At 31.7% G+C, this 17,832-nt stretch overlaps 1 protein-coding gene across 4 annotated transcripts in view; it reads left to right on the top strand.

Moving 5' to 3' along the window:
* Window positions 1-314: 314 nt before the first annotated feature.
* sick (sickie) overlaps window positions 315-17,832 on the top strand; it is a 478,256-nt gene continuing 460,738 nt past the window's right edge. For all 4 annotated transcript variants that reach the window (XM_089643461.1, XM_089643463.1, XM_089643462.1 and 1 more), the window contains exon 1: window positions 315-412. In XM_089643461.1, coding sequence (XP_089499587.1) covers window positions 323-412 — 90 coding nt within the window. In that variant the 5' untranslated portion in view covers window positions 315-322. The remainder of the gene's footprint in view (window positions 413-17,832) is intronic.

Raw genomic sequence — 17,832 nt, 5'->3', positions numbered from 1 at the left:
TGATCCAGCTTCAGGATTTGATGCCAGAAATGAAACAATTATGGTAAAAAAAGTCGAAAAAGGACGTAAAGAAGCTGGTTCAGAAGTGAAAACTGATACAAGACTAATCAAAGAAGATGAAAGAAGATTAATAGTGGAAGACAGAGGAAGAGTTAATCCATTTTTCGAAAGCGTCAGTGATACAGATAGTGGAATAATTAGTCCAATGTCTCCCTTTGATTATGGAAGTGATGCAGATAGGAAAACCTCTAGAATTTCTCCTCAATATGGTCGATTGAGGATTACAGGGAATTCTTATGGAAGGAGCAGTGACTATGAAAACATGTTTGGTGGATTTGTAGAACCTGTGGAAGAAGAATCAGTGGTTGCTGTTGAAGATAAAGTGGAAGAGAGAGCGACAGAACAAGAAAAGGTAAGAGATACGTTTTGTTTTATTTTTACCTTACTGGGTCTACCTTGTGTCTCGTTCCAAAACTTTTTTTTTTAACATTTCTATGAATAGTTCCCTAATTTAGAGATCCAATAAAAATGTGATTTTCAGCTCAACTCTTTAGGCTTCACAATATTTTTTTTTCAGTCGGAAATAAATACTGTTTTAGAAACTAGATAAGATTATCTTTTAATTTAAAATATACATTACTTTTTCTAAATATTAACATTTTATTATCAAACATAAAAAATCTTGTAAAACAGCTTTCTACATTTTTTTTCTCCAAACGTTGAAAAATTTGATAAAACACTTCATTCCGAAAACACATTCATTTTAAAGACATTTATTTTGTGAATTTTTAGTAAAATTGTCACTTTTAATACCATAAAAATAAATAATCACTTCACTTAAATACACATTTCGTAAGTTATGCTTTAAAATATTAAGATGCATAAAGAGTTTGATCAGTATAAAAACTCAATTATTTCAAGAAAGGCATACAAATACAGTATTGTATTGGCGATTCAATTCTGCATTTGTATGACTTTCTTGAAAGAATCGAGTTTTTATACGGACAAAACTATTTATTCATATTCATAATACGTACGTCCAGGCGCAAACAAATAATTCGTCATAATATGTTAAAGCATATGTAGCATAAAGTGTATTTAAAGAAGAAAAAAATTACCGCCACCTATGAACGCGTAGATTATAATAATAGTTAATTTTTTTTTTAAATACGCTTTTGCAAGGTATTGCTTTACAATATTAAGACAAATCATTTGTTTGCGCCCGTATATACGCAATATGAATATGAATCAATAGTTTTGTTCGTTTAAAGACTTAATTCTTTCGAGAAAGGCACACAAATACAATATTTTACCGATGATTCAATCCAATATTGTATTTGTATGCCTTTCTCGATAGAATTGAGTTTTAATATGAACAAAACTATTTATTCATATTCATATTGCGTATATGAGGGCGCAAACAAATAATTTGTCTTAATATTGTAAAGCAATACCTTGCAAAAGCGTATTTAAACAAAATTAATTAATTAACGCCATCTGTGAACACGTAGAATACAACGAGCGTTGCGTTTAACCTTAACTGGCCGAAATAGGAATTCATCTCTGTGACTATTTTTAGGATTTAATTCGTGACACACTGCGTTGATATTTTAGAGAAATTTAGAAGAATTACATATTTCCGAATGATAGAAAAAAAATCATGGTACTATATTGACGCCGGGTCATATTAGGCCCTAAGAGGCTAGATGGGTTAAAACAAAACATATATTTAAATGTATATTTATTTTTTATTTATTCAAACGCCATATAATGGCTTTTACAATACAGTGATAATCGAATTGCAAACAAACAGTGGTAAACGGGTTAATAATAGCAATAAATTAAACAATTAATGTGTAAACAAAAACACTATTGCAAGTGATGCAGTTATTAATATAAGTGCAGTAAGACAATGCATAATTCAAAAGAAATATATACCAGTGTAACAATAGTTGAACTAATTTATACTAGGCTTGTATAAGACCTATCTAACAGCAAACAAAACAATAAATCAACTGTATTTTAGTGCGCCCATTCAACTAAACATGACACAAAACCTTATTCATTGTTACGATTTACCCTGCGCTGTTTCAACTCTCCCCGATTGCCCTTAATGTCAGCTTCGAGGTGTTGCCCCGACTTACTTACCGTGCGTTAGTCACACTAACTGCACGAGGAGAGACAGGCGAAAGGTCACGCTAGGTAAAACGTAAGCGGATTAATATTGGTATACCTAATATTACATCATGTATTCAAGAAGCCAAACTTTTGAAGATTTTCAAGTGATTCATAAGTTTTGTGCCATTTTAATTTAATAAGGTTATGTAATATTTAATTTAGAGTGGTGGATAATCTTCGTATCGCCCTTTTTATGTGAATACCGCACAAGAGTTCCAACTGCTCCCAACCGTCTAGAGCCAGTGGGACTATGGCATCTCAAAATGGGGTATGTTGTGAAGCTGAAGTGGGGAGGGGACGGAGATGGGGAAGAGGAAGGTGGGGGGGTACCTGGCTATTCAGATCTGGTCACCAAACATGGCTAAAGCCATTTCAAGCAACGTTTCAATTCTGAATGGTGTTCTTACACCAGAGCGATACTGAGAGTACCTTTCACTCTGGAACGTGCCCCAAGTGAACCACATATAATTTTAAATGGTCTAATTCTAATGGCCCTTTTCCATGTGGATCGTATTTTCATATGGATTCGAGATGAAAAAAGGACGTGTTCTACAGGGTTTTCCAATAAGAGGTGTTATTTTGATATCCAATCGTAAAAGATCAATGGTTTAGTTGCTTGTGTGGCATGTAGCGCCGTCTTGTTGAAAGTAAAAGTTGACCAGATCGATACCATCCAATTTCAGCCATAAAAAATCATTAATCATCTCTCGATAGCGCAATCCATTCACCGTAACTGTTGCTCCAGCCGCATTTTCGACAAAGTAAGGTCCAATGACTCCGCTGGACCATAAACCGCACCAAACAGTCACACGTTGAGGAAAGAGAGGCTTTTCAACAATAACTCTTGGGTTTTCCGAGCCCCAGATGCGACAATTTTGCTCGTTGACCAAGCCACCGAGGTGGAAATGGGCCTCATCACTCAAGATGATTTGCATTTGATTCACTCAAGTGAATTTTAATAATTTCAATGCGTTGTTGAAGCGTGTATCGTTCCATTTTTATTAATGGCGTAGTTTCTACTTATCAAATGTAAAAAAATGACAGCTTCAAAAGTAACATATACCGAAATAACGGGCTATTCAAAATAACACCTCTTATTGGAAAACCCTGTATTTTGGCACCGCTTTTCGTACAGTTTAAGATGGCGGACATTATTTAACATCTATCAGTTGTCAATATTTTACGTATCTATATTAGGTAGAAATTTGTGAATGTAGAACGAAGTAAGTATGCTATTTATTTCGTTCAACTTTTGAAATATTGTTTATTACTGATTGATAACGTGTATTACTGTTTTATTACGGATTTGTGAAATTTTGTGGTTTGTTGTGTTCAGTTAATGTGATCTATGTTTATGCTTATTTTTTGACGATTTATGCCCCAAAATATCTTTTCTTCTCTAATGGCAACTATATGTATGAAATAGTAAGTATGAAAATAGTGATAGTGTAAAGCAAACGTTTTTATATGGGTTTCGATGTCGTTTCCATATGGGGTTCGCTGTGAAAAAAGCGTCGTGTAACACGCCCATTATACCCTTTCCACCGTGACCTATGATTTTCCAAGTCGTCTAGAAGTCTACGAAAAAAAACGAAGGACTTGAAGACAGACTCGTTATTGAATTATTATTTGGAATTACCGAATTCTGTGAATTGAAATGGAAGATTTATTTAATGATTTATGGTCACTTCGTGATGTCCACGATAGTTAACCCATCGAACCTAGACAAAATAATATCATTTCATCAAATATTTGCTTTTTTTATTTTTCATGTGAAACCTCACAAGAGTCCCAACTACTCCCAACCTTCTGGTGCCGGTGAGACTACGACATCCCCTATTGGTATGTTGTGAAAGGTGACCGGGTATGTCATCAAAATGACAATTCAACACACCTCCAAAAACTGATATAAAGTCATGAAAAGTGATGAAACAAAAAAACAGATTAAATAGGTTACATAGGTAACTATTAAACCTAGCTTTTGTTTCATCACTTTTAATGACTCTATATCACTTTTTAAAGGTGTGTTGAATTTTAATTTTGATGAAATATCTTATAAAGATAGATAAATAGATTTTATTTGTATTTGTGGAGAAAACGCAGAGACAGACTGACAATAATTATCAAAGAAAAACAATATAAAATCATTAAATGGAAAATTCGCCTGCATTAAGTTTTTCTGACAGATTAATATGAGAAAAAGATTGTTTTAGACAAATTTAAAGGTAGAAAAAAATGTATATATATGTTACACAAAAAGGGGGAGAAAGTTCATACTGTCCAAACGAAGAAGCAGGGAATATACAATAAACCTTTACAATAATATGTTTCGAAAAAAATTAAAGGTAGAAATATAACATGTGTGTTTCACAGTTAATAACGTTGAAGTATTTTTAAAATATTTATTTTAGGAAATCAGCTTTCAAAGATATGTCGGAACCCTTCAGAGAATGATTTAGATTATACAATTTGCACATTATATTGATTGAATCCCTGACACCAGCTATTGTGATTGTACTGTTATTTTAATGTTTATTAGTTCGAGTAAATTAGGACAGTCGACAGATGTTATTGCAGACTTAAGTCTATACAGGGCCATAAGGTCAAAGTATTTTCGCCGGTTAGTGAGAGGGAAACTTTATACAGGGTGTATCGGCACTAACCCGACAAACTTTAACCAGCTATTCCTTAGCACATTTGGAGTAAAAAATGTTATGGGCACTTTGCTGTCCGGTAGCATTTTTTTTTCAATTAAAAACAAAAAAAAATAAAATTTCCACACTACATCACTGTCATTGGCATTGCGTTTCGTGTTCAACAGCTGTTATAAGCTTTCGCTCACACTAAATAATAATAGTTAAAAATGAGACGAATGGTGCCGTGCCATTTCGTTGTGATTGTAAAAGTGCGCCAATATAGGTACACACGTGCATTATTCAACGGAATTCGAATAAAATATTTGCCAGATGGGTTTTCAAACTTTGAAAAAGGATAAAACAGTGGTGACATGTTGTGAAAATATGAATAGTAAATTTTTTATTAAAAAAAAACGTTACCGGATAGCAAAGTGCACATAAGATTTTTTACTCCAAATATGCCAAGGAATAGCTGGTTAAAGTTTGTCGAGTACGTGCCGATACACCCTGTATACGGGCATTGTGAATACAACGAATAAGTGTCAAATTAGTTGGTTATTTGAGTATATTCAAACATTTTTTTCAGTTGATTTGTTTCATTTTATTGACAGTTGTTCAATCACAATGACAATTGTGTTTTCCAAACTTCTTTCTGACAGGTAGGTACCTATCATAATATTGAAAAATGCGAATAAAGATGTCGAAATAAACAACTCATTTCACATTTGCAAAAAAATATCTTTTCTGGACCGTCAAAACAGCCACCATCTTGAAACGGAAACAGAATGTATAAAATAATTTACAATACAATACGGTTTCGCTCTCGAATTTCTTTAATAATATTTTGGGATAAGTTATAAAAAATGATTGATTTGAGATTTTCACGGCCAAAAGTATTATAGTGATTTGTTTTTGGGGTATTATGCCGTGTTGCGCTATCTCCTTCTTTAGAAACGTTTCTTTGGGCAGGTGTGTCACATCTGCCCTGATGATGGACACTGCAATGCTGTCCGAAACGTTGGCTAAAGTAGGAGGTAGTGCAACACGGCATGATACCCCAAAAATAAATCATTATAATTATTAAAAATGGTATATAAAGTAACCCCACTCCGAAAGGTGACTTCGACGTAATTTTTGTTTTTTACTTTCTTAACAAATGCATTCATTTTTTTTAAATTTTTGAAGATAATATTAGCGATTCCCAAACGAAAATCTGAAACAGAAAAATCAGAAACGAATAAATATATCTAGGAATATCTAGAGGACTATATAGTCCTAGTCCTAGTTCTAGACGGACTATAGTCCTAGTCCTAGATGTGACCGTATCCTTTTCTGATTTTTTTGTTTAGATATTCGTTTAGGAATCGATAATATTGTCTTCAATAATTTTAAAAAAATCTATGCATTAAGAAAGTAAAAAACAAAAATTACGTCAAAGTTACCTTTCGGAGTGGGGTTACTTTATATCGCTAATATTGTCTTCAATAATTAAATATTACAATTTGAGGTTTTACTCACTAAGTTGTTCCAAAAATAAATATATATTTTTTGATAGTTGTGCATAAACATATGCGATAAATGTAAAGTAAAAACTTATTTTGTTTCTAAGTTGAAAATTGATTTAATTCACCCCATTTTACAGCAACTTATTTACCCAGATTCACGTCATAAAATGGGGAAATCCTTGACACATCCTGATGGAAAATCGCCCATCTTATTTTAACAGTCACCCCCAGACGGTTTTCCAAAGGGGCGGCCAGTGCTGCTGTTCCTACCCTTATTGAGATATATATAGGGGTAATTTTGCGCCCCAGCACACATTATCGCACCCTGTCCCGCGAAAGCATTCATATTTTTGGCTTGATTCGCTGAAGTTTCAAGAGCGGTGAAGCCTTCCCAACTTCCTTAAGTACTTCCTATAAACTTACTGATATGAAATACTGATAATTTATTAAAAATCTGGTTAATTTATTAATTTTCCTGTTAAAATGGGACTGCGGGCCTATAACGAATGAATTGAAAGAGATCCTGATAAAGTATCAGTCAAAAGCAAATGTTTTATGAGTTCGGCGTAACACGTGTTCATGCAGATACTGATATTGATACTGACATACTTATATTGTAGTATTCCGTCAGATAGATATCAATCTATTAGGAAAATAACACTTGTTGTCGATATATTCTGAATGACTAATATTTTATCAGGAAGTTAGCATGCTGTCACTTTTATGAATAAGGTCATTTTTCTCAGTGTGTTGTTCCTTCGATATAGATTATAATAATTAACCTCTCGGGCTATTTTTTTGTTTTGGGAACTGCTCATTTGGTCACATTGAGATCAGTGTATCTGCTTTACGTCGTGGTGACAAAAAATGATCTTAAAGATTTAAAAAAAAAAACCTCAAGCTTTATAGTCAAATCTAAAAGCTAACCACAGTAGAATTAAAATGTACACGTCTATGAAACCAATGGTTCCAACTATAATTTGAGAAAAAATTATGAAACTTCGCGAATATTAATTTATATGAAATGAAACAACAAAAAAGTTTGGTGACAATAAAGTTTGTAAAACATTGCTCCATTAAAATGTGTGTGTTTTTATTTTTTTGGTTATCAGTAGTTTTGGTAACAAAAACCGTAAGGTAAATGCAAACCAATTTTTTTAGGTTTGTTTTCATAATTTTAATACCTCAAAAATTATGTTTTTATTTCTAATAATACATTTTGTAATAACGATTTTTTCGTTAGTAGTTATTATTATTAAGTTTTCGGTTACATTTAGAAATATTCCCTTTATTTGGGTTTAATTTCAAAGCGGAAATCTCAGACCATCTGACCATCTCTGAGAATATGCCAGAGGTTTGTGGGGTTAAATGTGAAATAACACATAATAATACAATAAAATTAGCTTGCGCATGCCGGGATTTTAAACCCACGACTTCTGGAGTGGTCGCAGATCTGATTTTTATCATATTCGGCTCATATTTAAACGAACTATCACGTTGTCGTTCCTCTTTAAGGCCTGTTTTTCTCCTTTACCCACTTCGCGATGTTGCCAGCCGGATCATTGAGATTTAATATAACTCAATATAGTTCAAATGTCTGTAAAAACAAAAAATAATAATTAGTACGTAGTATATTAGAGCGGCTTATCAAAAACTATTCTCATATCTCAGTCCTAAAATACAGGGTTTTCCAATAAGAGGTGTTATTTTGATATGGCATTGACCACTTAGCTCTTAAATGGATAGAAAGCTACTTAACAGAGAGACCTCAAATTGTAAAATTAAACCAAACCTTTAGTACACCACTAACAAGTACATTTGGCATTCCTCAAGGCACGGTCCTCGGACCATTACTATTTCTAATGTATGTAAATGACATTTTCCAACAGAAAATCAAAGGTGAATTAATCTCTTATGCTGATGATACTGTTTTATTAATAAAAGGTCAAACATGGGAACTAGTTAACAAACTTGCAAATGAATGTATTAATATCTTAAAATCATGGTTTGATAATAACCTACTCACACTTAATGCCAAAAAAACAACATATGTATTATTTTCACTACAAAAAATACGTAAACACAAAGTAAATATCATAATCCATGATGAAAATTGTGACAATGTCAACTGTAAACTACTTAATCCTATTTGTACTGTAATCAACTCTTCTTCTGAAATTAAATATCTTGGTGTGATCATCGATGAAAATTTGAAATGGAAAAGCCATATTACGGAGTTAGTAAAGAGAATAAGGAAATGTATATATATATTTGTTAGGTTAAGAAATATTTTAAATGTGAAAATACTAAAAAATGTATATTATGCTCTTGTCCACTCCCTGCTTATTTACGGAATCATAGGTTGGGGAGGATCTTATAAAAACAACCTAAACTCAGTAAAAGTCTCGCAAAAAATTATTATAAAGGTAATACTTAAAAAAAACTCTACTTTCCCAACAAAATTGCTTTTTAAAATGTTTCCAGTACCAAATATTGATGATATATTTAAGCAAACTTCAATTATAAAAATGTGTAAAGAAAAAAATAACACAGAATATCAAGAATTTTACAAACTGATGAGAAATGGAAATCAATTTATTACGCCAATCTGTAAAACAACTCAAATGCAAAACCATTATATTTACCAAGCCATAAAAAACTACAATAATCTCCCTTCCGAATTGCGCTGTATTACGAACCAACAAGAACAAATCAATAAAATCAAACTTTTTTTCAAAAAAAACTTATATTAAAAAAATATATGGATATATTATATTTATATTTTACACATAACATTGAATCACTGAAGTAAGAATCGTGGCTCCCTTATCAGGCACAAGAGCTCCTCTTTTCTGATACGGTATACATGACCAATAATGTACCTAAATATTATATTTTGCAAAAAAATGTATGTATTAATGTAACTATGATCTATATTAAAATAATTAAAAAAAAAAAAAAATTCAATCGTAAAATATCAATGGTTTCGTTGCTTGTGTGGCACATAGCGCCGTCTTGTTGAAAGTAAACGTTCTCCAGATCAATACCATCCAATTCCGGCCATAAAAAATCATTAATCATCTCTCGATAACGCGATTCATTCACCGTAACTGTTGCTCCAGCCTCATTTTCGAAAAAATAAGGTCCAATGACTCCGCCGGACCATAAACCGCACCAAACAGTCACACGTTGAAGATAGAGAGGCTTTTCAACAATAATTCTTGGGTTTTACGAGCTCCAGATGCGACAATTATGCTTGTTGACGAAGCCACCGAGGTGGAAATGGGCGTCATCACTCAAATGAATTTTAATAATTTCAATGCGTTGTTGAAGCATGTACCGTTCCGTTTTTATTAATGGCGTAGTTTCTACTTGTCAAATGTCAAAAAATGACAGCTTCAAAAGTAACATCTACCGAAATAGCGGGTTATTCAAAATAACACCTCTTATTGGAAACTGAAACTGTGTGAATTGTCATCCTTCGGTAAAAATAACAAAATGCTTATAAGATCTAGGCAGAACTGATTCCGAAATATTACTAAAAAATGTAATCTGATAATTATTTATCATGAACGCCTAGTTGTATCTTCGCTTTTACATACTTATTTTCTCTATTCTTAAATCCTGTATTCCTCTAGGATAATTTTACTGTCCTAAACCGGGAAACCTTTCTAGTTGGACAGTCAAAAGCTTCCTTGCATATAATGTAGTGAATTATAAAAAATAAATAAATAAATATCAAAAACTTTAATTTAAAAAAAATTAATGCTAAACTGGTGTATTTACATCAAGTCATAGAGTACCCAAAAAACGTTTTGAATATTTTTTTCTTTTTTGTAAACTAAAGGGTTGTAAAACATGGCTATATGCTTCCACGTATTAAAATGACAGTAAATAGCTGAAATTAACACCCTCTTTTTCATATATAACCCAAAAAATTTACCCGAAAACGAAAATCAATAAAAAATAAGTTTTACCACAAAATCGACTCTAAGTGATTTAGATTAGCAAGTTTGTCCATGTTTATAGTTTCCGTGCATAGTGTATAACTATTACCCCGATCCTCATAAAGTCGTCATCTTGTTGCATTAATTCAGATAGTTATCTTTGATTCATCCCCCATCATACAATATACTTCATTTCATTCTATTTATTAAATAAATAAGGGTAGTTTCAGCACCTACAGTGGATAAAAGCTAAGGGGTTATCCGGCAGACAGTTAGTGACGTTAGCGACTAACGAGAAAAATTATAAATGCATCGAATCTGTCACCGAGAGTTAGTTCAACTAACTCATTGATCTGTGCAGCCTCTCCTAACTCCCGACAAGGTGGGCAGAAGGACAAACACACTTACAAATATTAACTAATACTATTCAGAATAAAGGTAGCACAGCGGAAGATACTTTACCAACGTAAAGAGATAGCTACAAGCCAAAAATGTGTATATTCTTGTTATACCTTATATTGTAGGTAATAGGCATTAAAATCGCTTGACGAACGGAGTCTAGAAACGTTCGATTTCAAGCACAAAACTGTTTTTTATTTATTTTGTAAATAATTTTATAAGACAGCAAAAAAGTAAATCAAGTGAAACTGTCACAGATATTCTTAGCTATAATACTGTATTTTTTTAAGTTGTTTCATTTACGCGTTCATACTTCATTGAAAAAATATTTTTTTTAGTAGTTTATATTTATATTTTGTTTGTGTAATTTATTATTTTATTTGTATTCTACTCAAGCCAATCGAAACGATAGTAAAACCTTCAATTTATCTAAAGTATATTTTTTGGTATTCATAATGTACACCAATTCGTTATAAAGATTAATCAAAATAGTGATTTGGCATTAAGGTTTGCCTTAAGAATCGGAACGTTGCTTGAAATGGATTTAACCGTGTTTGGTGACCAGATCTTAAAACACCTCCACACAGGAGGCCCTGAAAGAAAGGGGAGGAAGTTCTGGGAAGGAAATAAGTTATGAGGGGTAAGGGGGATAGGGGATAAGTTATTAAGGAGACAAGGCATTGGGTCGATAAAGTCCGGCTGATGTCAAAAGGTATCCCTCAACTAGCCTCTCCCGATCCGGCCCGCCACGCAACTGGTGGGCAGACGCATTTGGCAGAGGTGTTGGTTATGCAGTTGTGAGTAATTTTATATCCAACATGAAAATGTCGATAAAAAAAACTTACCGAAGCATCTTGACTCAAAACGTCTATAATTTTGAAAGCATTCAATACTTATAAAACATATTCCTTTTGTGTGTGGAATTAGTCAGAAAACTGACACTTCTCTTTTTCGTACAGTGATAGTTTTTCGGGTTTTTGTACCAATGGAATCAAGTTTAAATATTATAGACAAATTGAGAACCAAAATTATGTCTCTTTCCAACGACGAAAAAATCACAAATATTCGCATTATAGAAAAAAAGCAACAAAAAACATTTTTTTACTATTGTATATCTAGTTTTATTAATAGATGTATTTAAAATAATGTTTGACTAAGGATTGAACCTTCCTCCCCAGGGACTGAAGTCAACCGCGCTAACAACTTAGCCAAATCCCATTTGAGTAGAACCGACATTAATTTCGAATTTTAACTGCTGTTATATCATCAAATTTCACAGAAATGCGCATATGTCAGCGTGTGTATGTGTGACTGCTACCAAAAGTTGAAAGAATGCATTGTCATCGATAACGAGTCTTTTTGCCGAGTTTAAGCTAGATCGAATGTCGGGAAGTCGGTTAATTTCGCCGGACTCCCCGGTCAGATCTGACCTTCACAGGTTCTTATGGAATAATATGATGTTTGTGGCTAGTATTGTCCCTCCGAGTTATGTACGGACGTCCCAGTCCTCTCTGTCCTTCAGAGCCTCTAATATAATATGTACGGACGTCCTGGTCATCTCTGTTCTTCAGAGCCTCTAATAGAATATGTACGGACGTCCTGGTCATCTCTGTCCTTCAGAGCCTCTAATAGAATATGTACAGACGTCCTGGTCATCTCTGTTCTTCAGAGCCTCTAATAGAATATGTACGGACGTCCTGGTCATCTCTGTCCTTCAGAGCCTCTAATAGAATATGTACAGACGTCCTGGTCATCTCTGTTCTTCAGAGCCTCTAATAGAATATGTACGGAGGTTCTGGTCATCTCTGTCCTTCAGAGCCTCTAATAGAATATGTACGGACGTCCTGGTCATCTCTGTTCTTCAGAGCCTCTAATAGAATATGTACGGACGTCCTGGTCATCTCTGTTCTTCAGAGCCTCTAATAGAATATGTACGGACGTCCTGGTCATCTCTGTTCTTCAGAGCCTCTAATAGAATATGTACGGACGTCCTGGTCATCTCTGTCCTTCAGAGCCTCTAATAGAATATGATGTATGTGTCTAGTATTGTCCTTCCGAGGCTTGAACGGTATAATATTATACTATCTATGATTTAACCTCTCAGACCTCTTGCATAGTGACTGTTATATTTCTTAAAGACTATGCCATAAGGTCGGAGAATTTGTGCGTATTTCCGCTTTGCAATAAAATCCAAATTAATAATTTTGAAAGTATCCGAAAACTAAAAACTGTTTTGATAAGTGATGTTCAATTTTAATTAATTTTAATTATAATTAAAATAATATTACGAAAACCTTCCGATTACCCAACGGATCGATTATTCGAAGAATTTCAAGTGCCTTCATTTAAAGATCTTTATATTAAAAATGCACTAATTCAAATCATAAAAGAAAAAGACAAGTATCAATTTCTAACTGAAAACCGTACTAGACTTAAATATATTTTTCCATGCCCAAAATTAAACACTTCCTTTGCACAAAATTATTACACTTACCGGGCAAGAATTTTTTTCAATCGACTACCTGAAGAAATTAGAAACATTAATGATAACATCAAAATAATAAACACTGTAAAAAATATTTTAAAGACAAACTCACAAAAAATAAAAATGTTTCCAATTGAATTAATCTTAAGAATAACTCACTTCATGAAAAATAACTCACTTCATTTAAATAAGTTTAAAATCATTTTATTTTTAATTACATACTTATTGCAATAAAACAATGTACACTCCTCTTCCAGCCACAAGCTAATGCTTCTATGGAAGAGGGGTCCTGAAATATTTTATCTTATATTGTAACAAATAAACAAAAATGTACTTATATAATAAATCTAATAAATAAAAATAATAATAAATAAAAAAAATAAAAAAAATAATTATAAATTAAATATATAATTTTTGGCTAATCTCTCGTCTCGTGTTTTCGTCTAAATAGTGAACTCAAAATACTGATTACCAAAAAGCGCACATTTTATTAGAAAATTATATTTTTTTCATCATTGAAGAAGATAATACTAATAAATCTAGACATAGAAAATAAAAAAATGTAACAGGCACAACTAGGACTTGAACCCAGAATCTGTTCTCGGACCAGGACTGCGTCTTAACCACTCGACCATTGGGACCTAGTTATTAACATTAGTTATGAGCAGTTTCCAAAAGTAAACAAATTGAATAATTTTCCCAAAACCGAATGAATTAATGTAAGGGGTTAACGAGTTCAATATATTTTTTAATAGTGTTTTCCCCAAACTGAATGAATTCATCTCAGGGGTTAACCAGTTCAATATAGTTTTAATAATATTTTCCCAAAACTGAATGAATTAATCTAACGGGTTAACCAGTTCAATATATATTTTAGAATGTTTTCCCCAAACTGAATGAATTAATCTCAGGGGTTAACCAGTTCAATATAGTTTAAATAATGTTTTCCCAAAACTGAATGAACTAATCCAACGGGTTAACCAGTTCAATATATATTTAATAATGTTTTCCCAAAACTAAATGAGTTAATCTAAGTTGTTAACCAGTTCAATATATTTTAAGAATATTTTTAAATGTTTGTTAATTGATTATTACTATCACAGTCGTTATGTTTGTTACAGCATCCAACTCTGCAGCGAATAATAACACATCTCAATTAGTTCCTTGTAGGGAATTCTCAGGTGAAATAATCTCCTAGAGTGGATCTGTACCTGCCCTAATTGTATCAAATGGCAGATAATAAAATATTCGGACCTTACTGTACCTATGAAAAATAAAAAAATAAATTTAATTAGATTAGGTACCTATTTAATTAGGTTAGGTACCTATAAATTTAATTAGCAGTACCATGGACACCAGTGACACCTTTTCTTTCATCTCTGCGGCAAACCAAATTATAAATTCCTTACAAAATACTATAATGGACCCAAGCAATAAGTTTACAAAAGAACAAATGGGGAAATTGTCACCAAAACTCACAGAACTGCTAAGGAAAATAAGCCTTGTTGCTACCAAAATGGGCTTTCTGGAGAATAATCAACCTGCTGATATAAAAAAACAAAAATATATAAAAAACAAGTACAGTATCTTAATTACTCCAAAAAATAAAGATACATCAACAGAAATACAAAATAAAATTCAAAGGCACTTTAAAACCAGCCAATTAGGAATATGCATTGAAGGCATTAAAAAAATCTCCCAAAATCGAATTGTTATCGATTGTGTTAATAAAGAAGACGCTAAAAAACTACAAACTTTAATTACTAAAGATCTACCTGATATTGACTGCAAAGAATTAACAAAGAAAAAACCAACAATGATATTCAAGGGAATTTTCAACGACTTTATCAAAGAAGATTTTACTGACGATATCTTGAACAAAAATGAGGATATCAAAATTGTAACGCAAGAAACAGAAAAAAATTCTATTTTTAACATAAAAGCAATAATTAAAAACAAATACAATGACACCGCTAACTACATAGTAGAAGTAGACAGCACAACCAGGAAGATTCTATTAAATAAAGAAAAAATAAACATTGGCTACCAGCGAGTTACGGTTGGCGACGCCTGCCCAGTAATACAATGCTACTTCTGTCTACGTTACGGACATACATCAAGAAACTGCAACCAGAAAGAGAAAAACAATTCGCCTTCCTGCTCGCACTGTGGAGCTGCTCACTTGTTCAAAGAATGTGCCTCAACAAATCAACCGAGGTGTGTAAACTGCACTTTTCAAAATGACAGGTTTCAACTGTCATTTCCTACCAATCATAATGCGAATGATAAAACCAACTGTTTATATTATAAAAAAATGCTGGCATTCGCACAACAGAAAATTGAATACTAATTTGGATTCAAGGTATATTTTTCATAGTAACTCATGTTTATTGTCAATATATTATGCATGTACCTGCACTTTCAAAATTTTAAAAACTAACAAAATTAATAATGCTATGATATATTCTTTAAAAAAACATGATGTTCCCTATCAATCTCCAGGATATAAAACAAGTATACTTACTATTAAAACTGAAAATTCTAAGAAATATTCAAAAATGATACTAACAATTAAAAAAAAAATGTCCATAATCAAACGAACTGTCAATATTACAAAAAAATACTTGCTCTCACGGAACAAAAACTGGAATATTGTTATAAATTTTAAAGATGTCTATAAAAATATTTCATATCTATTCTCAATGTCTTACAAATATGCATGTACTTTTGAATATCCACAAGCTATAAAAAATAATAATAATATAGTCTATACATTAAAAAACCGACAAATCTTTCATCACTCTACATACTTTAAAGTCAGGATATATGTATTTAAAACCAAAAAATTTAAATCATTCTCTATATTGAAGATAAAAAACCTAAATATTTTCTTCATGATAACACATCTCTACTTAATACACTTTTATGTTTATTTTTACAATTCATTACATCTACGTTCTACATTTGTATATTCCTACCAGAAAATAGAAAATACAATAACAATCCACAACTGCATTTATCGAATGCTAGTAAATTACAGAATACTAAAGTCTAATTATAGATATATTAATTTGTCAAAATTATTATTATATACATTACTAACCCATATATCATGCTGCCAATATTCTATAGGCAATAAATCTCTACACTATATGTTCACTTGTACTATTGATATATTCTTCCAAACGCTATTTTTTATTGTAATTATTATAAAAAGAAGAACGAATCAAATTAATTATTGCTGTCAATTAAACAAACACTCACTATGTCTCCGAGTATTATCTAAACATAAAATAAATCTTATAGAAAAAATCAAAACCTTCAATTTTAGATATGAACTGAAATCGAGCAAGAATAGTGTTACACTAATTATGAGCATTATTACTTATTCATTTACTCGTAGAATTTTATATACATATTTTATCACACCTAAATAAATACAATGGAAAATTTTAACTAAAGCGAAATTGATAAAAATCTAAATATAGAAGAATACGTATGTGAAGCAGCCAGTGAATGCAATAAGATCTATGACAATATAATAAATAGACTAACAATCTTGCACCTAAACATTAGAAGTATAAATAAAAACATGGATGAACTTTTGGTATCCCTAAATACATTATGTTCACAGCCAGATTTCATAATACTATCCGAGGCGCACATACATGCAAACATAAATATACCAATCATCCCAAACTACAAAAATTACAATACAAATTATCAGATTAATAAAAATAGTGGAATTGTAGTATACGCTAAAGAAAAATTTACTGATATCAATATTACCGAAATACACATATGCAAAGCAAACTGTTTGTCATTAAATTTTGTTTTAAATAATATGCCATTCAATATAATCGCAATATATCGAACACACAGTTCTGATGTACCTTTATTTATAGAAGAATTAAAAAAAATACTATGTAACAAAAACCATCTAAATTGTATCGTAATAGGTGATTTAAATATTAATATTGGTCCTAATAACCACTGTAAAAATAAATTAGATTATATAAATGCTATGAATGAAATGAACTTTATATCATGTGTAAATAATTTCACAAGAGAATTTGCAAACCAATCGCCATCATGCCTGGACCACATATGGAGCAATATTAAACACACAGAAAAAATTAAATCTATTATATGGAAAAATGATATAACAGATCACCATACAAATATTTTTATTTATGATTTCAATAAAAACTTAGGATTAAATGACTCTAGAAAAAATATTAACATAATTTCCAAATTGAACGATGTAAAATTAAACAATAAATTAAGTAACGAATCTTGGTCCTCAATACTAAATTGCCAAAACCCAGACATGTGCGCAAACTTCTTTGAAGAAACTTTAAATGCTCATATCGCAGACTGTACAACCTTTATAAATAATCAACCAAGTTCTAAATTAAGGCAAATCAAACCATGGATTACGCAAGGATTACTCATATCTATCCGGAAAAAAGAAAAACTTTTCATAGACACAAAAAAAAACCCTACCAATAGCCAAGTAAAAAACGAATACAAAATATTCCGGAACAAACTCATTAAAATTATCAAAGACACAAAAGAAAAATATTACAGGGAGAAAATAATCCTCACAAAAGAAAACCCTAAAAAAACATGGAACACTATAAATGAAATAATGAATAAAAATAATAAAAATAAGTCTACAA

The sequence above is a fragment of the Hesperophylax consimilis genome, chromosome 19, assembly GCF_061612785.1.
Source record: "Hesperophylax consimilis isolate HC1 chromosome 19, BYU_Hcon_1.0, whole genome shotgun sequence".
In the NCBI taxonomy this organism is placed as follows: Eukaryota; Metazoa; Arthropoda; class Insecta; order Trichoptera; family Limnephilidae; genus Hesperophylax; species Hesperophylax consimilis.
This window is presented reverse-complemented; position numbering and strand designations above follow the sequence as displayed.